Source organism: Choloepus didactylus, chromosome 20 (genome assembly GCF_015220235.1).
Source record: "Choloepus didactylus isolate mChoDid1 chromosome 20, mChoDid1.pri, whole genome shotgun sequence".
NCBI lineage: Eukaryota > Metazoa > Chordata > Mammalia > Pilosa > Megalonychidae > Choloepus > Choloepus didactylus.
In genome coordinates, this window is record NC_051326.1 from 27,082,136 (window position 1) to 27,107,263 (window position 25,128).

At 37.4% G+C, this 25,128-nt stretch overlaps 1 protein-coding gene across 6 annotated transcripts in view; it reads left to right on the forward strand.

Annotated features, from left to right (window-relative positions):
• Nucleotides 1–25,128, forward strand: part of PIWIL2 (piwi like RNA-mediated gene silencing 2) — a 186,434-nt gene that overhangs the window by 59,795 nt on the left and 101,511 nt on the right. For all 6 annotated transcript variants that reach the window (XM_037813457.1, XM_037813455.1, XM_037813456.1 and 3 more), the window contains 6 exons: nucleotides 455–539; nucleotides 13,542–13,631; nucleotides 14,969–15,109; nucleotides 20,892–21,005; nucleotides 22,052–22,240; nucleotides 24,517–24,618. In XM_037813457.1, the coding sequence (XP_037669385.1) occupies nucleotides 455–539; nucleotides 13,542–13,631; nucleotides 14,969–15,109; nucleotides 20,892–21,005; nucleotides 22,052–22,240; nucleotides 24,517–24,618 (721 nt within the window). The remainder of the gene's footprint in view (nucleotides 1–454; nucleotides 540–13,541; nucleotides 13,632–14,968; nucleotides 15,110–20,891; nucleotides 21,006–22,051; nucleotides 22,241–24,516; nucleotides 24,619–25,128) is intronic.

A 25,128-nucleotide genomic window follows, 5' to 3' on the forward strand; every position in this document is an offset into this window, starting at 1 on the left:
TTAAGATTATGAGCTCATTTATTGGAATTTGACCTGAATTCCTGTCTTTATAGCTTTATTTCTTTAAGTACTTTTGAAAGTTAGTTAATAAATTAAGCTCGGGGCTTTGAATTATATTTCTTTTGCTGGTTTGTGAGATGTCTGGTTGGAGAGATTAAATTCAAATCATTAACCCTTTGACTATGATTTCATCATTCTGGTTGTCTAAGCTGTTTAGCCTAATGTAGTGTTTAACAAACTCTTTCCTAGATTGTTAGCCTCTTTTCTCCTATAATTTGCAATTTAACTTGAGCCTATTTTTTCCAGTTATAAATGTATTATGATCAGTTCTGATGGATCCCTGAAAAAAGGGTATTATGCAGATTGTATACTCCAGTCCTGGTTGAGATACTATGTTGCTCTAAGAGTAGTAATGCTACTTCTGAAAATTCTTCCTGCCTTTACTGTATTCTAGCAAAAACTATGGGATCACAATTAAAGAAGAGGACCAGCCACTGCTGATCCACAGGCCTAGTGAGAGACAGAATAACCAAGGGATGGTGAGTAGGCGGTGTCATTCTTATACTTCCAGCTTAAGTTCTACATCCTATAAAGCTATATTTAGCCTTATTCAGGGCCCTGTGGGATCAGTGATTATGGTATGGTTGGAAAAGCTGTGCAGGGTTTTGTTTGCCTCATTCAGCTGGAATTGCTACTTCATACTGGTAGGATATACTTTTGAAGTCCCCACAAAGAGGAGGTAAATATCTACTTGAACAATTTAGGTTTAAGGGAAAAAGAAGAATTTCCTGCTAATGAAGATTAAAACGGGATCCTTTAGATACTCATTTTAACAGGAGTCTAGAGATCAGGGGAAAGTGTCTTGATACCTGACTCCTCTTTTTTTTTTTTTTTTTTTTTTTTTTTTTTAATCATCATTTTATTGAGATATATTCACATACCACGCAGTCATACAAAACAAATTGTACTTTCGATTGTTTACAGTACCATTACATAGTTGTACATTCATCACCTAAATCAATCCCTGACACCTTCATTAGCACACACACAAAAATAACAAGAATAATAATTAGAGTGAAAAAGAGCAATTGAAGTAAAAAAGAACACTAGGTACCTTTGTCTGTTTGTTTGCTTCCCCTACTTTTCTACACATCGATCCATAAACTAGACAAAGTGGAGTTTGGTCCTTATGGCATTCCCAATCCCACTGTCACCCCTCATAAGCTACATTTTTATACAACTGTCTTCGAGATTCATGGGTTCTGGGTTGTAGTTTAATAGTTTGAGGTATCCACCACCAGCTACCCCAATTCTTTAGAACCTAAAAAAGGTTGTCTAAAGTGTGCGTAAGAGTGCCCACCAGAGTGATCTCTCGGCTCGTTTTGGAATCTCTCTGCCACTGAAGCTTATTTCATTTCCTTTCACATCCCCCTTTTGGTCAAGAAGATGTTCTCCATCCCACGATGCCGGGTCTACATTCCTCCCCGGGAGTCATATTCCACGTTGCCAGGGAGATTCACTTCCCTGGGTGTCTGATCCCACGTAGGGTGGAGGGCAGTGATTTCACCTTTCAAGTTGGCTTAGCCAGAGAGAGAGGGCCACATCTGAGCAACAAAGAGGCATTCAGGAGGAGACTCTTAGGCACAAATACAGGGAGGCCTAGCCTCTCCTTTGCAGCAACCGTCTTCCCAAGGGTAAAACTTATGGTAGAGGGCTCAACCCATCAAACCACCAGTCCCCTATGTCTGTGGTCATGTTAGCAACCATGGAGGTGGGGTAGGCGAATACCCCTGCATTCTCCACAGGCTCCTCAAGGGGGCACTACATCGTTTTTTTTTTTGTTTTTTTTTTTTTTTTCCTTGTTTGTCTTTTTTCTTTTTTTTTTTTTTTAACTTTCCCTTCTTTTTTCAAATCAACTGTATGAAAAAAAAGTTAAAAGAAAACAAACATACAATAAAAGAACATTTCAAAGAGACCATAGCAAGGGAGTAAGAAAAAGACAACTAACCTAAGATAACTGCTTAACTTCCAACATGTTCCTACTTTACCCCAAGAAAGTTACATACTATAGCAACATTTCAGTGAACTTGTTCCTACTACATCCATCAGAAATTAACAGACCATAGTCATTTCTGGGCATCCCCAGAACGTTAAATAGCTTATCTGTTCTTCTTGGATTATTGTTCCCCCTTCCTTAATTGCTCTCTCCTGCTAGTTCCCCTACATTCTACATTATAAACCATTTGTTTTACATTTTTCAAAGTTCACATTAGTGGTAGCATATAATATTTCTCTTTTTGTGCCTGGCTTATTTCACTCAGCATTATGTCTTCAAGGTTCATCCATGTTGTCATATGTTTCACCAGATCGTTCCTTCTTACTGCCGCGTAGTATTCCATCGTGTGTATATACCACATTTTATTTATCCACTCATCTGTTGATGGACATTTGGGTTGTTTCCATCTCTTGGCAATTGTGAATAATGCTGCTATGAACATTGGCGTGCAGATATCTGTTCGTGTCACTGCTTTCCGATCTTCCGGGTATATCCCGAGAAGTGCAATCGCTGGATCGAATGGTAGCTCTATCTCTAGTTTTCTAAGGAACTGCCAGACTGACTTCCAGAGTGGCTGAACCATTATACAGTCCCACCAACAATGAATAAGAGTTCCAATTTCTCCACATCCCCTCCAGCATTTGTAGTTTCCTGTTTGATTAATGGCAGCCATTCTAACCGGTGTTAGATGGTATCTCATTGTGGTCTTAATTTGCATCTCTCTAATAGCTAGTGAAGCTGAACCTTTTTTCATGTGTTTCTTGGCCATTTGTATTTCCTCTTCAGAGAACTGTCTTTTCATATCTTTTGCCCATTTTATAATTGGGCTGTCTGTACTATTGTCATTGAGTTGTAGGATTTCTTTGTATATGCAAGATATCAGTCTTTTGTCAGATACATGGTTTCCAAAAATTTTTTCCCATTGAGTTGGCTGCCTCTTTACCTTTTTGAGAAATTCCTTTGAGGTGCAGAAACTTCTAAGCTTGAGGAGTTCCCATTTATCTATTTTCTCTTTTGTTGCTTGTGCTTTGGGTGTAAAGTCTAGGAAGTGGCCTCCTAATACAAGGTCTTGAAGATGTTTTCCTACATTATCTTCTAGGAGTTTAATGGTACTTTCTTTTATATTGAGATCTTTGGTCCATTTTGAGTTAATTTTTGTGTAGGGGGTGAGGTAGGGGTCCTCTTTCATTCTTTTGGATATGGATATCCAACTCTCCCAGCCCCATTTGTTGAAAAGACCATTATGGCTCAGTTCGGTGACTTTGGGGGCCTTATCAAAGATCAGTCGGCCATAGATCTGAGGGTCTATCTCTGAATTCTCAATTCGATTCCATTGATCTATATGTCTATCTTTGTGCCAGTACCATGCTGTTTTGGCAACTGTGGCTTTATAATAAGCTTCAAAGTCAGGGAGTGTAAGTCCTCCCACTTCGTTTTTCTTTTTTAAAGTGTCTTTAGCAATTCGAGGCATCTTCCCTTTCCAAACAAATTTGATAACTAGCTTTTCCAAGTCTGCAAAGTAGGTTGTTGGAATTTTGATTGGGATTGCATTGAATCTGTAGATGAGTTTGGGTAGAATTGACATCTTAATGACATTTAGCCTTCCTATCCATGAACATGGAATATTTTTCCATCTTTTAAGGTCCCCTTCTATTTCTTTTAGTAGAGTTATGTAGTTTTCTTTGTATAGGTCTTTTACATCTTTGGTTAAGTTGATTCCTAGGTACTTGATTTTTTTTAGTTGCTATTGAAAATGGTATCTTTTTCTTGAGTGTCTCTTCAGTTTGTTCATTTCTAGCATATAGAAACATTACTGACTTATGTGCATTAATCTTGTATCCCGCTACTTTGCTAAATTTGTTTATTAGCTCTAGTAGGTGTATCGTTGATTTCTCAGGGTTTTCTAGATATAAGATCATATCATCTGCAAACAATGACAGTTTTACTTCTTCTTTTCCAATTTGGATGCCTTTTATTTCTTTGTCTTGCCGGATTGCCCTGGCTAGCACTTCCAGCACAATGTTGAATAACAGTGGTGACAGCGGGCATCCTTGTCTTGTTCCTGATCTTAGAGGGAAGGCTTTCAGTCTCTCACCATTGAGTACTATGCTGGCTGTGGGTTTTTCATATATGCTCTTTATCATGTTGAGGAAGTTTCCTTCAATTCCTACCTTTTGAAGTGTTTTTATCAAAAAGGGATGTTGGATTTTGTCAAATGCTTTTTCAGCATCTATTGAGATGATCAATTGATTTTTCCCTTTCGAGTTTTTAATGTGTTGTAATACATTGATTGTTTTTCTTATGTTGAACCATCCTTGCATGCCTGGAATGAACCCCACTTGGTCATGGTGTATGATTTTTTTAATGTGTCTTTGGATTCGATTTGCAAGTATTTTGTTGAGGATTTTTGCATCTATATTCATTAGGGAGATTGGCCGGTAGTTTTCCTTTTTTGTAGCATCTTTGCCTGGTTTTGGTATTAGATTGATGTTAGCTTCATAAAATGAGTTAGGTAGTGTTCCATTTTTTTCAATGTTTTGAAAGAGTTTGAGTAAGATTGGTGTCAGTTCTTTCTGGAAAGTTTGGTAGAATTCCCCTGTGAAGCCATCTGGCCCTGGGCATTTATTTGTGGGAAGATTTTTGATGACTGATTGGATCTCTTTGCTTGTGATGGGTTGGTTGAGGTCTTCTATTTCTTCTCTGGTCAGTCTAGGTTGTTCATATGTTTCCAGGAAATTGTCCATTTCTTCTACATTATCCAGTTTGTTGCCATACAGTTGTTCATAATATCCTCTTATAATTTTTTTAATTTCTTCAGGATCTGCAGTTATGTCACCTTTTTCATTCATTATTTTGTTTATATGGGTCTTCTCTCTTTTTGATTTTGTCAGTCTAGCTAGGGGCTTGTCAATCTTGTTGATCTTCTCAAAGAACCAACTTTTGGTGATATTTATCCTCTCTATTGTTTTTTTGTTCTCTATGTCATTTATTTCTGCTTTAATCCTTGTTATTTCTTTTCTTGTACTTGGTTTAGGATTGGTTTGCTGTTCATTTTCTAGCTTCTTCAGTTGATCCATTAGTTCTTTGATTTTGGCTCTTTCTTCCTTTTTAATATATGCGTTTAGTGCTATAAATTTCCCCCTTAGCACTGCTTTTGCTGCATCCCATAGGTTTTGGTATGTTGTGTTCTCATTTTCATTCGTCTCTATATATTTAGCAATTTCTCTTGCTATTTCTTCTTTAACCCACTGATTGTTTAGGAGTGTGTTGTTTAACCTCCAGGTATTTGTGAATTTTCTTTTTTTTTTTTTTTTTTTTTTTTTTAATCATCATTTTATTGAGATATATTCACATACCACGCAGTCATACAAAACAAATTGTACTTTCGATTGTTTACAGTACCATTACATAGTTGTACATTCATCACCTAAATCAATCCCTGACACCTTCATTAGCACACACACAAAAATAACAAGAATAATAATTAGAGTGAAAAAGAGCAATTGAAGTAAAAAAGAACACTGGGTACCTTTGTCTGTTTGTTTCCTTCCCCTACTTTTCTACACATCCATCCATAAACTAGACAAAGTGGTGTTTGGTCCTTATGGCTTTCCCAATCCCATTGTCACCCCTCATAAGCTACATTTTTATACAACTGTCTTCGAGATTCATGGGTTCTGGGTTGTAGTTTGATAGTTTCAGGTATCCACCACCAGCTACCCCAATTCTTTAGAACCTAAAAAGGGTTGTCTAAAGTGTGCATAAGAGTGCCCACCAGAGTGACCTCTCGGCTCCTTTTGGAATCTCTCTGCCACTGAAGCTTATTTCATTTCCTTTCACATCCCCCTTTTGGTCAAGAAGATGTTCTCCGTCCCACGGTGCCAGGTCTACATTCCTCCCTGGGAGTCATATTCCACGTTGCCAGGGAGATTCACTTCCCTGGGTGTCTGATCCCACGTAGGGGGGAGGGCAGTGATTTCACCTTTCAAGTTGGCTTAGCCAGAGAGAGAGGGCCACATCTGAGCAACAAAGAGGCATTCAGGAGGAGACTCTTAGGCACAAATATAGGGAGGCCTAGCCTCTCCTTTGCAGCAACCGTCTTCCCAAGGGTTAAAACTTTTGGTAGAGGGCTCAACCCATCAAACCACCAGTCCCCTATGTCTGTGGTCATTTTTGCAACCATGGGGGTGGGGTTGGCGAATACCCCTGCATTCTCCACAGGCTCCTCAAGGGGGCACTAAATATTTTTTTTTTTTTTTTTTTTTTTTTTTTAACTTTCCCTTCTTTTTTCAAATCACCTGTATGAAAAAAAAAGTTAAAAAGAAAACAAACATACAATAAAAGAGCCTTTCAAAGAGACCATAGCAAGGGAGTAAGAAAAAGACAACTAACCTAAGATAAACTGCTTAACTTCCAACATGTTCCTACTTTACCCCAAGAAAGTTACATAATATAGCAACATTTCAGTGAACTTGTTCCTACTACAACCATCAGAAATTAACAGACCATAGTCATTTCTGGGCATCCCCAGACGTTTAAATAGCCCTATCTGTTCTTCCTGGATTATTGTTCCCCCTTCCTTAATTGCTCTCTACTGCTAGTTCCCCTACATTCTACATTATAAACCATTTGTTTTACATTTTTCAAAGTTCACATTAGTGGTAGCATATAATATTTCTCTTTTGTGCCTGGCTTATTTCGCTCAGCCTTATGTCTTCAAGGTTCATCCATGTTGTCATATGTTTCACCAGATCGTCCTTCTTACTGCCGCGTAGTATTCCATCGTGTGTATATACCACATTTTATTTATCCACTCATCTGTTGAAGGACATTTGGGTTGTTTCCATCTCTTGGCAATTGTGAATAATGCTGCTATGAACATTGGCGTGCAGATATCTGTTCGTGTCACTGCTTTCCGATCTTCCGGGTATATCCCGAGAAGTGCAATCGCTGGATCGATGGTAGCTCTATCTCTAGTTTTCTAAGGAACTGCCAGACTGACTTCCAGAGTGGCTGAACCATTATACAGTCCCACCAACAATGAATAAGAGTTCCAATTTCTCCACATCCCCTCCAGCATTTGTAGTTTCCTGTTTGATTAATGGCAGCCATTCTAACCGGTGTTAGATGGTATCTCATTGTGGTCTTAATTTGCATCTCTCTAATAGCTAGTGAAGCTGAACATTTTTTCATGTGTTTCTTGGCCATTTGTATTTCCTCTTCAGAGAACTGTCTTTTCATATCTTTGCCCATTTTATAATTGGGCTGTCTGTACTATTGTCATTGAGTTGTAGGATTTCTTTATATATGCAAGATATCAGTCTTTTGTCAGATACATGGTTTCCAAAAATTTTTTTCCCATTGAGTTGGCTGCCTCTTTACCTTTTTGAGAAATTCCTTTGAGGTGCAGAAACTTCTAAGCTTGAGGAGTTCCCATTTATCTATTTTCTCTTTTGTTGCTTGTGCTTTGGGTGTAAAGTCTAGGAAGTGGCCTCCTAATACAAGGTCTTGAAGATGTTTTCCTACATTATCTTCTAGGAGTTTAATGGTACTTTCTTTTATATTGAGATCTTCGGTCCATTTTGAGTTAATTTTTGTGTAGGGGGTGAGGTAGGGGTCCTCTTTCATTCTTTTGGATATGGATATCCAACTCTCCCAGCCCCATTTGTTGAAAAGACCATTATGGCTCAGTTCGGTGACTTTGGGGGCCTTATCAAAGATCAGTCGGCCATAGATCTGAGGGTCTATCTCTGAATTCTCAATTCGATTCCATTGATCTATATGTCTATCTTTGTGCCAGTACCATGCTGTCTTGGCAACTGTGGCTTTATAATAAGCTTCAAAGTCAGGGAGTGTAAGTCCTCCCACTTCGTTTTTCTTTTTAGAGTGTCTTTAGCAATTCGAGGCATCTTCCCTTTCCAAATAAATTTGATAACTAGCTTTTCCAAGTCTGCAAGTAGGTTGTTGGAATTTTGATTGGGATTGCATTGAATCTGTAGATGAGTTGGGTAGAATTGACATCTTAATGACATTTAGCCTTCCTATCCATGAACATGGAATATTTTTCCATCTTTTAAGGTCCCCTTCTATTTCTTTTAGTAGAGTTATGTAGTTTTCTTTGTATAGGTCTTTTACATCTTTGGTTAAGTTGATTCCTAGGTACTTGATTTTTTTAGTTGCTATTGAAAATGGTATCTTTTTCTTGAGTGTCTCTTCAGTTTGTTCATTTCTAGCATATAGAAACATTACTGACTTATGTGCATTAATCTTGTATCCCGCTACTTTGCTAAATTTGTTTATTAGCTCTAGTAGGTGTATCGTTGATTTCTCAGGGTTTTCTAGATATAAGATCATATCATCTGCAAACAATGACAGTTTTACTTCTTCTTTTCCAATTTGGATGCCTTTTATTTCTTTGTCTTGCCGGATTGCCCTGGCTAGCACTTCCAGCACAATGTTGAATAACAGTGGTGACAGCGGGCATCCTTGTCTTGTTCCTGATCTTAGAGGGAAGGCTTTCAGTCTCTCACCATTGGAGTACTATGCTGGCTGTGGGTTTTTCATATATGCTCTTTATCATGTTGAGGAAGTTTCCTTCAATTCCTACCTTTTGAAGTGTTTTTATCAAAAAGGGATGTTGGATTTTGTCAAATGCTTTTTCAGCATCTATTGAGATGATCAATTGATTTTTCCCTTTCGAGTTTTTAATGTGTTGTAATACATTGATTGTTTTTCTGATGTTGAACCATCCTTGCATGCCTGGAATGAACCCACTTGGTCATGGTGTATGATTTTTTTAATGTGTCTTTGGATTCGATTTGCAAGTATTTTGTTGAGGATTTTTGCATCTATATTCATTAGGGAGATTGGCCGGTAGTTTTCCTTTTTTGTAGCATCTTTGCCTGGTTTTGGTATTAGATTGATGTTAGCTTCATAAAATGAGTTAGGTAGTGTTCCATTTTTTTCAATGTTTTGAAAGAGTTTGAGTAAGATTGGTGTCAGTTCTTTCTGGAAAGTTTGGTAGAATTCCCCTGTGAAGCCATCTGGCCCTGGGCATTTATTTGTGGGAAGATTTTTGATGACTGATTGGATCTCTTTGCTTGTGATGGGTTGGTTGAGGTCTTCTATTTCTTCTCTGGTCAGTCTAGGTTGTTCATATGTTTCCAGGAAATTGTCCATTTCTTCTACATTATCCAGTTTGTTGCCATACAGTTGTTCATAATATCCTCTTATAATTTTTTTAATTTCTTCAGGATCTGCAGTTATGTCACCTTTTTCATTCATTATTTTGTTTATATGGGTCTTCTCTCTTTTTGATTTTGTCAGTCTATCTAGGGCTTGTCAATCTTGTTGATCTTCTCAAAGAACCAACTTTTGGTGATATTTATCCTCTCTATTGTTTTTTTGTTCTCTATGTCATTTATTTCTGCTTTAATCCTTGTTATTTCTTTTCTTGTACTTGGTTTAGGATTGGTTTGCTGTTCATTTTCTAGCTTCTTCAGTTGATCCATTAGTTCTTTGATTTTGGCTCTTTCTTCCTTTTAATATATGCGTTTAGTGCTATAAATTTCCCCCTTAGCACTGCTTTTGCTGCATCCCATAGGTTTTGGTATGTTGTGTTCTCATTTTCATTCGTCTCTATATATTAGCAATTTCTCTTGCTATTTCTTCTTTAACCCACTGATTGTTTAGGAGTGTGTTGTTTAACCTCCAGGTATTTGTGAATTTTCTAAGTCTCTGATGGTTATTGACTTCTAATTGTATTCCATTGTGGTCAGAGAATGTGCTTTGAATAATTTCAATCTTTTTTAAATTTATTGAGGCTTGTTTTATGTCCCAGCATATGATCTATTCTGGAGAAAGTTCCGTGAGCACTAGAAAAGTATGTGTATCCTGGTGATTTGGATGTAATGTCCTGTAGATGTCTGTTAAATCTAATTCATTTATCAGATTGTTTAGGTTTCAATTTCCTTATTGGTCCTCTGTCTGGTTGATCTATCTATAGGAGAGAGTGATGTGTTGAAGTCTCCCACAATTATTGTGGAAACATCAATTGCTTCCTTTAGTTTTGCCAATGTTTCTCTCATGTATTTTGTGGCACCTTGATTGGGTGCATAGACATTTACGATTGTTATTTCTTCTTGCTGAATTGCCCCTTTTATTAGTATGTAGTGGCCTTCTTTGTCTCTCAAAACATCCCTGCATTTGAAGTCTATTTTATCTGAGATTAATATTGCTACACCTGCTTTCTTTTGGCTGTAGCTTGCATGAAATATTTTTTTCCATCCTTTCACTTTCAGTTTCTTTGTGTCCCTGTGTCTAAGATGAGTCTCTTGTATGCAACATATTGATGGTTCATTTTTTTTGATCCATTCTGCAAATCTATATCTTTTAATTGGGGAGTTTAATCCATTTACATTCAACGTTAAAACCGTGAAGGCATTTCTTGAATCGGCCATCTTATCCTTTGGATTATGTTTGCCATATTTTTCCCTCTCTCTATTAATATCCTTTATTGTACCCATACCGAATCTCTTTAGTACTGAACCTTTCTCCAAGTCTCTCTGTCCTGTCTTTGTTTCTCTGTCTGTAGGGCTCCCTTTAGTATCTCCAGTAGGGCAGGTCTCTTGTTAGCAAATTCTCTCAGCATTTCTTTGTCTGTGAAAAATTTAAGCTCTCCCTCAAATTTGAAGGAGAGCTTTGCTGGATAAAGTATTCTTGGCTGGAAATTCCTCTCACTCAGAATTTTAAATATATCGTGCCACTGCCTTCTCGCCTCCATGGTGGCTGCTGAGTAGTCACTACTTAGTCTTATGCTGTTTCCTTTGTATGTGGTGAATTGCTTTTCTCTTGCTGCTTTCAGAACTTGCTCCTTCTCTTCTATGTTTGACAGTGTGATCAGTATATGTCTCGGAGTGGGTTTTTTTGGATTTATTCTATTTGGAGTTCGCTGAGCATTTATGATTTGTGTATTTATGTTGTTTAGAAGATTTGGGAAGTTTTCCCCAACAATTTCTTTGAATACTCTTCCTAGACCTTTACCCTTTTCTTCCCCTTCTGGGACACCAATGAGTCTTATATTCGGACGTTTCATATTATCTATCATATCCCTGAGGTCCATTTCGAGTTTTTCAATTTTTTTCCCCATTCTTTCTTTTATGTTTTCATTTTCCATTCTGTCATCTTCCAGGTCACTGATTCGTTGTTCAACTTCCTCTAGTCTTGTACTATGAGTGTCCAGAATCTTTTTAATTTGGTCAACAGTTTCTTTAATTTCCATAAGATCATCCATTTTTTTATTTAGTCTTGCAATGTCTTCTTTATGCTCTTCTAGGGTCTTCTTGATTTCCTTCATATCCCGTACTAGGGTCTCATTGTTCATCTTTAGTTCTTTGAGTAGCTGCTCTAGGTGTGTCTCTTCTGGTCTTTTGATTTGGGTGCTTGGGCTTGGGTTATCCATATCGTCTGGTTTTTTCATATGCTTTATAATTTTCTGTTGTTTTTGGCCTCGTGGCATTTGCTGACCTTGATAGGGTTCTTTTAGGGTTTGTAGACCAGTTGAAGTCCTTATCTCTAATTTATCAGATCTACAGCTTCGTGGAGTACACTTTCTCTAACTAACCAGCAGGTGGCGTCCACGAGCCACCTGTTCTCCACAAGCCAGATCTCCCCTGCTTAGCCTTTTTGGTGAGTGGGGGAGTGAGTCTTGTGGGGCCCAATTGGTGTCCCAAGCTTGCGTGTGTAGTTGGTGTTGCCTGCCCTGTATGTGGGGCGTGTTTCTGGGCAGTCGGGGAGGGGGGGTGGCCCTAACAATCAAATCTCCCTGATGATCCTAGAGTTTTAAAGCTACTGCAATAGTCTAATCCTTCAGTTCAGTCCTGCCACAGTTTGTCTCTGCCACTGACCCACAAGTCTTTGGTATTGGCGTATGGCTCCTGAGACTTGCAAGTGGGCCCCTCTTCCAGGCTGTGCACCCCGGGTCCTCTGTTGAGGGATGACTGTGCTGTCGCAGGTGAGTGCCGTCCCCCCAGGGCAGTTCTGGGCTGCTGGGCTGTGTTGGGAGGCTCCCAGTCTGCTCAAATGATGGCTGAATGGGGCTCTGTTAATTCACACTGCTCCCCCTTCCCAGCTCTGGGACATTCAGCTGAGGTTGCAGGGAAGGCTAATGTCCACGCCCAGTTTTGTGGTGTGTGCCTGTTATTTGAAGCACTTCCGTCACACTGGGTTGTCTGGGGCAGCTCTGGGCTATGGGGCTGGCGATGGGCAGGAGTGTTTCCTGTCCACCAGGATGGTGGCTGTGAGCGGACACCCCCCTTTTCTTGGGAAGTTGTGTTGTTTAGTGAATTTTCTCAGCCACTGGATTATTGCCTTTTGTCTCAGAGCTCTCTTAGTTCTGCTCTTGACTTGACGTGCCCAAATTTCAATTCTTTGAAGCTTTCTGTATTGAGCTTCTTAGAGTAATTGTTTTAGAAAAAGCAAAAAGGATTTAAAAAAAAAAAAAAAAAAAAAAAACGGCCCTCCTCAGAGATCTAATGGGTTATTGAAATGCTAATAGACAAAGCAACCAGGGCCATTAAGGAAAGGTGCCCAGGGCAGAGAGATCAGCCTTGCTTCGGGATTTGCATATGCGCCTCAAGGCCTGATCTCCGCCCTTCCCCTTTCTGTGTTCACCAGAACTCCAAAAATCCTCTGCTTTTATTTTGGAGTTTTTCGTGTTGTTTTTTTTCTATGCCTGTCTCCTCTCTGCTGGGCTGGCTGCTCTCAGAGTCTCTGGTGTCTGGCCTCAGTCTATCTATGGTTGGAGTTTGAATCAGTAGAATGAGTTTCCGGTAAGAGCAGCCACTGCAATTCTCCCTTCTCCTTCCTGGAGCTGACAGCCCCTCCTCCCCCGGGACTGAGCCTGGCAGGGAGGGGCGCGGGTCCCCTGGCCGCAAAAACTTACAGATTTCGCTGATCTCAGCAGTTCCACGTTTTCATGAGTGTTGTATGAAGTATGCCCAAAGACAGATTGCTCTGTGGTGTCCAGTCCACGCAGTTCCTGGCTTTTTACCTACTTTCCTGGAGGAGTAACTAAAACATACAGCTCACCAGTCTGCCATCTTGCCCCGCCCTGACTCCTCTTTATTAAATATAAAGACTGAAGATGAACAGGATTAAGAGGAGATTGGGATACACAGCTTAATAGGATGTATTGTCTCAGTATTGTCTGGAGACCCAAAAGGGACAGAAAAATTTCTGATTTTCTAATTTTTTTTCTTTTTTTTTTTTTGGTAGTTTCAGTATTTCCCTCTTTATTTAATATGATAGGTCATATGTGTTATGACTAAGGGAAAAAAGGTGAAATACTTATCCAGGGTTTTATATTCCTTAGTGTGCAAGTTGTATCTCTGTAGGACCAGCTCTGGGCTAAGACATGTCTTGTACAGATCAGGGAAACAGCATCCTCTTTTATAGTCTGATTTCCTCTCTCCTTTTTTTTTCAAAGCTGCTGAAAGGTGAAATCCTGTTGCTGCCTGAGCTTTCCTTCATGACTGGAATTCCAGAGAAAATGAAGAAGGACTTCAGAGCCATGAAGGTAGGAGTCCTTGCTGTTTTCTGCAAGAACAGCCAGCTCTGAGCTGGAGGCCTTTTGGATATCAGTTTGAGCTAGTACTGGGCCAGATTCTGGCTCTGACACTATCTTTGGTTGGTACTTGGGCAGGTCCACTCTACCAGGCTCTAGGTTTCCTCTCTGTAAAACATGATCCATGCTATTTCCCACACACAGTGAAAAAGCATATCACATGTTCCTTTTGAAGATTGTTTGAACAGTAGAGGGACTGACTAAGGTGTGAAAAGAAACAAATGACCCTTTTAGCCTCCCCAATTAGGTGACCATAAATGAGGTTCTTTGTGAGCCCTAAATTATTCTGACATCTCCATGAGCCTTCAGTTTATTTCAAAGTGTAGAGGAGATAATGTAGCAAAAAAGTCAACAAGTCAGAGGATGAGGCAAGAGGAAGAAGTTTTATCTGGTGGGGGCTCTGAGTGTACTGATAAAGTGTAGGCTCAGTTCCCTTAGGAAATAGTTGAGAAGCAGAGATAGGTACAGTAGTGTGCACCCAGGCACTGTGAGTCCGGAACCCGAGTGCTTAACCTCCACACTCTGTCGGCAGCTCCTGAGGTTTCCACACTTGAGCTACTCTCTGCTGCCTCCCTTTTCCTAGTTTATGTTTTGATACTTCTGCTTTTAATGTAAATACCTAAAGGTCAGGGTTCCTCCCTTAGAACTCCCAGTTGCCTAATGACTTTATGATCACCGAGTTATCTATATAGTCATATACACTTGCCCTAATGACTGCCTCACAGGGAACAACTGCTGTACAATTCATTAGTCTGAGAAGAGTAAATATTTAGCAAGCACCTATTACAGTCCAAACATTGTGACAATTTCTGGACCAAAGGTGTCATAGGGCGACATCAAATGGCTAGTATAGTATAACATAAAGTATAAGATTGGACATGGTTTTCCACTCTGTTAGCTGGATGTTTGGCTGGATGCCTGGTGCCTGTTTTTCCCAAATATTAAATAGGTGTAGTCAAGCTCTCTTTCTTCCTGATAGAATCTAATAGAATATCTTAGGAATTTGAAATTGAGAACATGCTTTACAAAAGAGAGAATATTTGGATGTGGTGAGGGAAAAAGAGCCAATAACATTGTAAGCTCTAACTTTATATTAAATTTTGAACCTTTTATCTCATTAACATTCATGCGACATACTTAAAGTTCTGGAAGATATTTGAAATTTTCTGTTGATTTCAACAGGAAGGAGATGTCTTATGGAAACATTTTAGACACATTGGGGTTTATTTAACCTTATATTGGAGAAAATAAAACTTATAACTTATTATCTCCATTTTTATTCTGTTTAGGATTTGACCCAGCAGATCAACCTGAGCCCTAAACAGCACCATAAGGCCTTGGAATGCTTGCTACAGAGAATTTTAAATAATGAGACAGCCAGCAATGAAATGGCACGCTGGGGTCTTTGTCTGCAAAAAGATGTGCATAAGGTAAACTGTGATGGGGTAGGAAACAAAATTAGCCAAGGATTTTAGAGTTTTGTAATACTATGTGATAACTTCTTAACTTGTCTTAATTTTAGAGTTTTTGCTTTGTTCTTTTCTTTAAATACATTTTTATATGAAATATAACATATATACAGAACAGGTGATAACTTTCAGCATACAGTTTAACAAGTAGTTAGAGAACAAATTTCAAAGAATGTTATGAGCTACAGTTCCACAATTTCAGTGATTTCCTTACTGTGAAATATAACATATATACAGAAAGGTGATAACTTTCAAATTATGATTTAACAAGTAGTTATATAGGTAATTCCGAAGAACGTTATGGGTTACAGTTCCACAGTTTCAGTTATTTCCTTATTGTGAATATATAAAGAAAGGTGATAACTTTCAAAGTACAATTTAATGAGTAGCTATAGAGCAAATTTCCAAGAATGTTAAAGGTTACAGTTCCACCATTTCAGTTATTTCCTTATAGCTATTCTAATATCCTAGCATCTAAAAATATATATATATTTATATAAAGATTCAATATTCCTAATCCTTTGTTAAATCTTGTTTGTTGCTACCCCTTTCTCTTGTTTTGCTTTATTTTTATACTCTATTTTGCTCTTGTCATGGTATTTGAATTTCCTTTGTTTAATTTGCTAATATCTCTTGCAGATTTGTCCTCAGTCTTTGCCAGGGATCTGGTCTATTAATTTCCAGTAAAATAGGTATCAAAAGGAGTATCAACTAAAAATTTACTTCATTTTTAGTTTCTACCCCAAATTATTCTTAATGTTCCATGTCTTTTTCCTTTCTTTCATTTCCTTTTCTTTTTGTTCCCAGAAATTTTTTTCTTTTTTGTTCCCATTAATTGTGTTTCTTAAGTATACTGCTGTCATTCTTTCCAAAAGCATAAGAAATTCTCAGACTTATACAATCTGATTTTCTTATGGCCCTTTGAATCTGAAGTTTGCCTTAGTCACCTATATTTGATTTTGTGCAGGCATGATTCATAGAAGAGAGGCATTATAGGGTGGTAGTGAAGTCCTTGGGCTTTGGTGTTATCAGCTGATCTGGCTTTGAATCCTAGCTCTACCCCTTGCTATCTTCGTTACTTTAAGCAAGTAGTTTAGCATTTCTGAGCCTCAATTTCCAATAAGGAAAACTTGGAAACTTTAGAAAATATAGAAAAGGAAATAAGGGCATCAGTAATTACATCACCCAGAGAGAGTATCTCAGTGATTTACTTTAAACAGCTATAAAAGATAATATTTTTTTGGTGTATTTCCTTCCCCTAAGATATTTTTCTATGAACTCTCACTTCTATGGCCAATTAATTTTTTTTTTCTTTTTAATTAGAGCAGTTGTACGTTTACAGAAACATCATGCAGGAAGTACAGATTTCCGTTACACCCCCCCCCACACACACAGCTTTCCCTAACATTGACAGTTTGCATTATTGTAGTTCTTTTGTTATGATTCATGACACAATATTATTATAATTCTGCTATTATCTTTAGTGCACCATTGACATTGTGTTGCACAGTTCTGCGTGTAATTTATATACAACCTAAAAATTCCCTTTTTTTCCTTTTTGAATATACAGTTCAGTGGTAATTAAATATACAAAGTTGAGTATGGCCAACTGATATTTGATAAGGGTGCCAAGTCCCTCAGTGGGGAAAGAATAGTCTCTGCAACAGATGGTGCTGGGAAAACTGAATATCCACATGCAAAAGAATGAAAGTGGACCCTACTTCACTATCATATAGTGGACCCTACCTCACTATCATATACAAAAATTAACTCAAAATGTACCAAAAACCTTATAAACATCCTAGAAAAAAACTAGGGAAGCATCTTTAGAACCTTTTTTTAGGCAGTTGTTTCATTGACTTTATACCAAAAGTATGTAAGTACAAAGGAAAAATAGATAAATGGGATTTCATCAAAATTAAAAACTGATATGTGTCAAAAGACATCATCAAGAAGGTAAAAAGACAACCTGTAGTATTGGGGAAAATATTTGGAAACCACATATCTGATAAGGTCTTAATATCTAGAATATATAAAGAAATCCTACAACTCAACAACAAAATGACAACCCAGTTTTAAAATGGGCAAAGGACTTGAATAGACATTTCTCCAAAAAAAAAAAAAAAGACATAAAAATGACCAAAAAGCACATGAAAAGATGCTCAACATCGTTAGCTATTAGGGAAATGCAAATCAAAACCACAGTGATATGAGGGGTGACAATGGGATTGGGAAAGCCATAAGGACCACACTCCCCTTTGTCTAGTTTATGGATGGATGAGTAGAAAAATAGGAGAAGGAAACAAACAAACAAACAGACAAAGGTACCCAGTGTTCTTTTTTACTTTAATTGCTCTTTTTCACTTTAATTATTATTCTTGTTGTTTTTGTGTGTGTGCTAATGAAGGTGTCAGGGATTGATTTAGGTGATGAATGTACAACTATGTAATGGTACTGTGAACAATCGATTGTACGATTTGTTTTGTATGACTGCGTGGTATATGAATATATCTCAATAAAACGAAGATTAAAAAAAAAAAAAAAACCACAATGAGACACCACTTCACACCCACCAGAGTGGCTACTGTTGAAAAGACAGAAAATAAGTTCTGGTGAGTATGTGGAGAAATAGAACACTCATACATTGATAGTGGGATTGTAAAATGGTGCAGACACCATGAAGAACAGTTTTGTGGTTCCTCAGAAAGTATAGAATTACCATATGACCTGGCAGTCCCACTTCTAGGTATATACCCAAAAGATTTGAAAGCAGAGGCTCTAACAAATATTTGCACACCAAGGTTCATAGCAGCATTATTTACAATAGCTAAAAGGTGAAAGCAACCCAGGTGTCCATCAATAGATGAATGGATAAAGAAAATATGGTCTATACATACAATGGAATATTGTTCCAGTCATAAAAAGGAATGAAGTTCTGATACATACTACACCATGGATGAACCTTGAAGACATCATGTTGAATGAAATAAGCCAGATGCAGAAGGACAAATATTGTATGATCTCACTGATATGAAATAGAATGTGCAAATTCATAGTCATAAATTAGAATACCAGTTACCAGGGGTGGAGGTGGAAATGGGAATTTACTGCTTCATTGATACAGAGTTTTCTTTTTGGGGTAATGGAAAAGTTTTGGTAATCGATGATGGTGATGTTATCACAACATTTTGAACATATTTAACAGCACTGAATTATATACTTGAAAGTGGTTAAAATGGGAAATTTTAAGTTGTATATACTATCAGAATAGTAATTTTAAAAAATTTAAATATGCAGTATAAAGAGTGAATCCTAATGTAAACTATGCACTATACTTGATATAAGGATATTGTTTCATCAGTTTTAAAACATTTACCACACTAATGCAAACTGTGTGTGTGACTATGGGCTATTTGGGAACTCTACTTTTTGCATGGTTTTTATGTTAATCTGTGACTACTCTAATAAATAAAGAGAAAAAAGAAAAAAAAAGTGAAAACTGTGTATGGGGGCAGGAATGCATGGGAACTTTACTTTCTGTATGGTTTTTGTTTTTTTGTTTTGGTAAACCTACAACTGCTCTAATAAAATTTTTTAATTTTTTTCTATGAGAATAAATTTTTTTTTACAAACTTGCAAGTATACTATCTGTATGTTTTTGCATCTTCTTTTCCACTTAGTTATATGATGAATATGGTCTCATTTTATCAAATACTATTTGAACATGTAGAAATACAAGTCAAAGAAAAAAGTCCACCTGAAATCTTGCTACATTAAAATAACCGCTGTTAAAATTTCGGTATTTAATATTTTGGTGTTTATCTTTCTAGCCTTTTTTTCCTTTGCCCACGTACACACATGCACACAGAGTATGTATTCATGTGATTTCCTTTTTTCCCTCAGTATATTTTGAATATTTTTCCATGTCACTATTTTTTAAAATATTTTAATGGTTGCATATTTCATTTTTTTGACAGTTTCCTATTCTTATACATTCTTACTGAATTAAAAATTATATTTTCCTATCATAAATAGTGATGTAGTGAACACTCTTGTAAGTAAATCTTTGTACATGATTCTGCTTATTTTGTAGATCAGATTTATGGAAGTTTGATTATTAGTTCAATGGTTATTTAGGTTTTTAATGCTTTTGTTTTATGCTGACAAATTACAGTCTATAGGTTCAGCAATGTTTTTAGAAGATGATATAGTCTGACTTCTTACACCTTTGCTAATACTGGTATTGTTATTCTTTATAATAGCTTTTTATGATATTAAAAGCATTAAAAATTTTGATTATAGATAAATGTGTTATTTTTTTTTTAAAAAGCAAACAGTAGACATCATAAAAAGTCAAAGTCCTCCATAATTGCACCTTCTCTAAAGATAATCACTGCTAAATTTGAGTTCATTCAGTTTTTATTATGCATATTGCTATTTATTTTTCTAAAAACAGTGTTGTGTTACATGTAATTAGAAAATGATTTTTAATGATTGCAAAATAGTCTGTCATACCAATGATCGTCAACTTGGTTATCTTCATATTATTAGACATTTAAATCAAATTGATTTATTATTCTTAACTTTAATTTGTTCTTTCATTATATTTTTGCCTTTTTTCTTTCAGCTTTTATCTTATATAAATTATAATAGTATCTTTGTTCAGCTTTATTAAGAAATTTTGCCTTTAATTTTCTCTTTTCAGTTTTTCCCTTAAAATATTTTTCAAAGATTATTTTCTTGTTGACTTTGAAGTTATAGTGTTTTGCATGCATTCACTGGCTTTAAAGAGACAATTTATTCTAATCCCTTCCTTGGGATGCCAGGTTAGAAGCTTCAATAATGAAAGAGCAGTATCCATAAAAATTTTATCTGTATATATTTCCAGGTTTTTATCGACATAGACTCTTCAGTGCTAGCAGTTTCGTTTTCCTGTCATTCTCAAAAATTATGACAGGGAGTTCTAGTTTGTTAATTCTGCAGAATGCAAAACACCAGAAATGGATTGGCTTTATTGAAAGGGGGGTTATTTGGTTACACAGTTACAGTCTTAAGGCCGTAAAGTGTCCAAGGTAACGCATCAACATTCGGGTACCTCACTGGAGGATGGCCCATGGTGTCCGGAAAACCTCTGTTAGCTGGGAAGGCACGTGGCTGGTGTCTGCTCCAAAGTTCTGGTTTCAAAATGGCTTTCTCCCAGTATGTTCCTCTCTAGGCTGCAGTTCCTCAAAAATGTCACTCTTTGTTGCTCTTGGGGGTGTTTGTCCTGTCTTAGCTTCTCCGGAGCAAGATTCTACTTTCAGCGGCTGTCTTCAAACTATCTTTCATCTGCAACTCCTCTCTCAGCTCCTGTGCTTTCTTCAGAGTGTCCCTCTTGGCTGTAGCAAGCTTGCTCTTTCTGTATGAGCTTATATAGTGCTCTGGTAAACTAATCAAAGCCCGTGCTGAATGGGCAGGGCCACACCTCCATGGAAACCATCCAGTGAAAGATCTCGTATGCAGTTGAGTGATCACTTCTCCACGGAAACATCCTGTCACAAGTCTCCAATCCAATCAAACCCCAATATGTTTTTTGCCCACACAAGACTGCATCAAAGATAATGGTGTTTTGGGGGACATAATACGTCTGAACCAGCATGCAGGGGTAAATCTATATGGTGGAGTTGACCAGTCCTGAGAGAAAACTGTATCAGGGTTTCTCTAAATGTTTGTAGATGCTAGCAGTACTTCATTTTCTGTTTAGATTGAAGGACGTGTTCTGCCAATGGAAAGGATTAACTTAAGAAATACTTCATTTATCACATCTCAAGAACTAAACTGGGTTAAAGAAGTAACCAGAGACCTGTCCATCTTGACTGTAAGTGATCTTTTGAAGTGGTAAAGAGAGGACCAGTATTCCCTGGAAGTGTAGAAATTAGGAAGCAGGAATGGTTTAGTGTCCTCTTGAAGAGAGAAGGTACCAATTGAATTCCCATCCTGAATTACTTCTAAACGGGTCCTTCAAACAGAGAAGTTGATGAGTTGTTAGAGGTAACCCCTTTGCCTGACCATGAAAAGGAAGTTAAGTTGCTATGGTAATTCATAAATTGCCAGCCTAGTAACCATTCTCCTTCCTTTTTTCTACCTCCTTCCTCCCCTCCCCACTTTCCCCTCTTTTTTTCCTGGGAGTTCCTGGAGTATGGTTTTATCTAAGAATCAAGTCAAATTAGAAAGGATCCCATCAAGACAACTAACATACTAGCTATTTGCATCAAAGAACAAAATGATATATAATTATTTCTAAATATTTTTGGCCAACCTGGTCTTTATGACTGTGTATATAATACAGACATCTGTTTTTTAAACTTTTAATTGAAATATATATAAAGAAAAAACATACTTGTGTAAAGTTTCATGAATTTTCACCAGTTAAATAGATCTGTGTATTCAGCACCAAGGGTTAAGAAACAGCACTCTACCTGTACTCCAGAAGCTCTCCTTTATGCTTCTATTACCAACCTACCTAATACCACGCAACACAACAAGCATAACCACCCAACAAGCTGACTTCTAATAGCATAGATTAGTTTCAATGGTTTTTGTACTTTATATATAAATGGAGTTATAGATTACATGTTTTTTTATGTCCAGCTTCTTTCATTGAACCTTGTGTTTGTGGGTTTCATCCTTATTGTTAAGTGTGTTTGTAAAGCTTCCATTCTCGTTGCTGTGTAGTATTCCATTGGGAGAATATGCCGCAATTTACTCACCACACACATCTGTGTTGATAATAAGAAAAAGATAATAATGCTCAGGCAGAGGGACTGAAAAGTAATGTATTTTCAAGGAAAAAAGCTTCATGAGTGTGAGTTTGAAGTATTCAAGTTGCAACAAGTACTAAAAATAGTTTGTGGTTGTTCCTAGGTCCCCATGCATTTCTGGGCACTGTTTTACCCAAAGCGAGCAATGGATCAGGCCCGAGAGCTGGTAAACATGTTAGAGAAGATAGCTGGGCCCATTGGCATGCGAATAAGCCCACCAGCCTGGGTTGAACTAAAGGATGACCGAATAGAGACTTATATCAGAACCATTAAATCCATGTTGGGAGTTGAGGTAATAAATTCATTTAATTTGGGTAATTTCTAGGAAGCCTGTCATAAAATACTTGAATACTTGGCTTTAAGTTACCTTGGTTTAATGACAGTCTGCTGTTGATGATGTTCTGGAACCTATGTTTAACTCAGTGCTTGAAATATTGTACTAAGAAAGTAATCTCTATGCCCTTTGGTTTATTTTGCTTCTCTCATTCTTTATTGACACTCTCATTCACTATAGTCTTCCTTTCCTCATGTAATTGGCTGAGAGAATAGCTGACTTCACTTTAGCTTGTTATCTACAGAACAAATTGTATTCAAGAAGCAGCTGCTTGGCCCAGGTGCCATTATGCACAGTTCAGTACTGTGCTCACAGTCTGGCTTGACTCAAGATTCAAATTGCTCTGGTGATGAGCTTGGTATATGGCCCATCAGCTTGGTCCTGATAACCCATTGGGAACACATTTGAGCATTTTTAACACTCACGACTTAGTGGTTCAGGCCTTTCAATTTTTATCTGTTTGTAAACAAAATAGAAGTCTAGGGAGGGAGCAAAAGAATAGGAAAAGGTTTTTGGAAGTAATTAGTCCTTTTGAAGAGTTGGTACTGGTGAGAGGAATAATAGACTTTGGTTATCTTTGCACCACAGTGTTCTCCTTTTGATTCAACACTGTTGGTATATCATCCATATTAGCACAGTCTGATTCTCTTTTTTGACCACTCTCTCTCCTTATCTTTTTAAAATTTTCTCCTGACTTCCCATGCCTATCATACTGTATGTAGCATGGCCTCCTCCTGGGCATCTTCCTTAGTGAATTCTGCTTTGCTTTCAAAAGAATAACCCAGTTTTATACATCAACCCCTCCCCACCCCAATATCCAGTTTCTCATGTTTTCTTTGTGAGCGCCTACAGTCAACAATTGCAACATAGATATGTTTCATTCATGATGTTTACCAAACTTATCTCATATTGGTCTTTCTATCATCTTTAGGGCATTCTGCTTTATTCTCCTGTTAGGGGTCACAAACTAAGATAATATAATTGAATGAAGTAGGTCAGGAGGAGCCTGTAATGAATTAAAGAGGGGAATTCCTATGACTTACTATCTGGAGATACAAGGCCAGTATTGCCAGATTGTTTTTAACTTATTTGTTTTTCAGTACAAGCCAGAAAGCTGAATTGCATGTGTATGCACCTCCCTAATTTTAAATGTTAAATTAAAAAAAAAATTAAATCATTGTGTGGACCTGAACAAAACACATCCCCTTAGAATATCCAGCCCAAAGGCTTCCACAGTGAATACTTAGGTTATGTGGAGCTTTGGGAATTATTTGATATGATAGTTGGAGCATATGTCCTCTGAGAAGTCTTAACATATCACTCATCTTGATTTGGAATAGTATACTATTGACTTACATTTATATTAATATAAGTTTCTGCCATAAAGGATTGGCAACTTCATTTCACTGGAGTGCTACTTTTCTTTATTTAGACTTTGAAAGATCTTGTTTTCAACATTGGTTTCTTTAGCAGTGAGGGTAGCTGCTAGCAATATCACTCTCTCTCCTAATGAGAAATAGGAATAACTGTTTACAGATTTTAGCAATAGCTGCATTCCTTTCTATATTTGGCTCTGACTCTCTTGTGATTCATTTCATGTTTCCTCAGTTAATCCTCTGCGGTCCCAATATAGTAAGTTGCTTAGTTAATTAAAGAGAATGGTAGAAAACATTATAGGTAATCAAAAGCAGCAAATAATAAGTAACCCTTGCGTATTTCCAAGCCTGGTCCTTTTCTAGTCTTCTTCTCAGGTCATTTCTTAAGTAAATCAGGTAATCAGGATCAGCTGTAGGTAATTTGTGGTCCTTAGAATTTCAGACAACATGTCCCTTCTGAGATTTTCCTACTTCCCGGACAGTTCCTAAGGATATGTTACCCCACAGATGTTTGTTTTGGTCTGGATTACTTAGGCCTTCTGGAAGAGACTTCAGTCCTCTTAACACCTATTATTAAGCTCTACTCATAATAAACATTCTGGTGACCTGAGCCAAGACAACTTGAGATGAAATAACATATTACCTACCTGCAGAAAATCCCTGAGCCAAACAAATGCCAGTTCAGAGTTAAGGAACTTTTTGTGTTGGAGTGTCCACCCTGTTACTCTCAGTTCCCTATCTATCTTAAAGATCCTGTGGCTTTGCAAAGTCTCAAACTGCCCCTAACTAGAGTCCCATAAAAGTTCCCAGAAAGTTCCAAAGCCTGATGTATGTACTTTATTGTTTTATCTCCTGAAGGGGAAGATACAGATGGTTGTTTGCATCATCATGGGCACCCGTGACGATCTCTATGGTGCCATCAAAAAGCTGTGCTGTGTGCAGTCTCCAGTGCCTTCACAGGTGAGTGGGAGTTGGAACATGAGGCATAGATCAAACCTTTAGCTTCCCTTGAGACTTGGAACAGAGTGATACAGGTGTTTAAATATGACTGAGGTAATTACTAGAACCTTATTAGAAGGTTCCCCTGATTAGAGAAGCCTGGAGAATAGCAGATAGCTGTACTTAAGTGCTGCCTTTATTGTCCTGAATGAATCATTTTGCTTGTTCAGAGGTAAGTCTCCAGGTGGTTCCACATGACTGGGCTCTGAGAATATAGGCTTTAGATGTTTTTCATGTGGAGGTTTTTTTTTGTTTGTTTTTTTTAAAATCCACTCAACACGAGATCCTTTTGAAAGCTTTCGTTTTTTGGTTGGTTGTGTGTTTGTGCTGTTTATGTGTGTGTCTGTATATACCTGGAAACCTTAGAATTAGAACTACTGCAAAAATTATTTGCTAACTCAAATGTCTTAAATTAATATATTTACTTTAGAATTATTTTCTAAATTTTTAATCTCTACATTTTCTAAATTC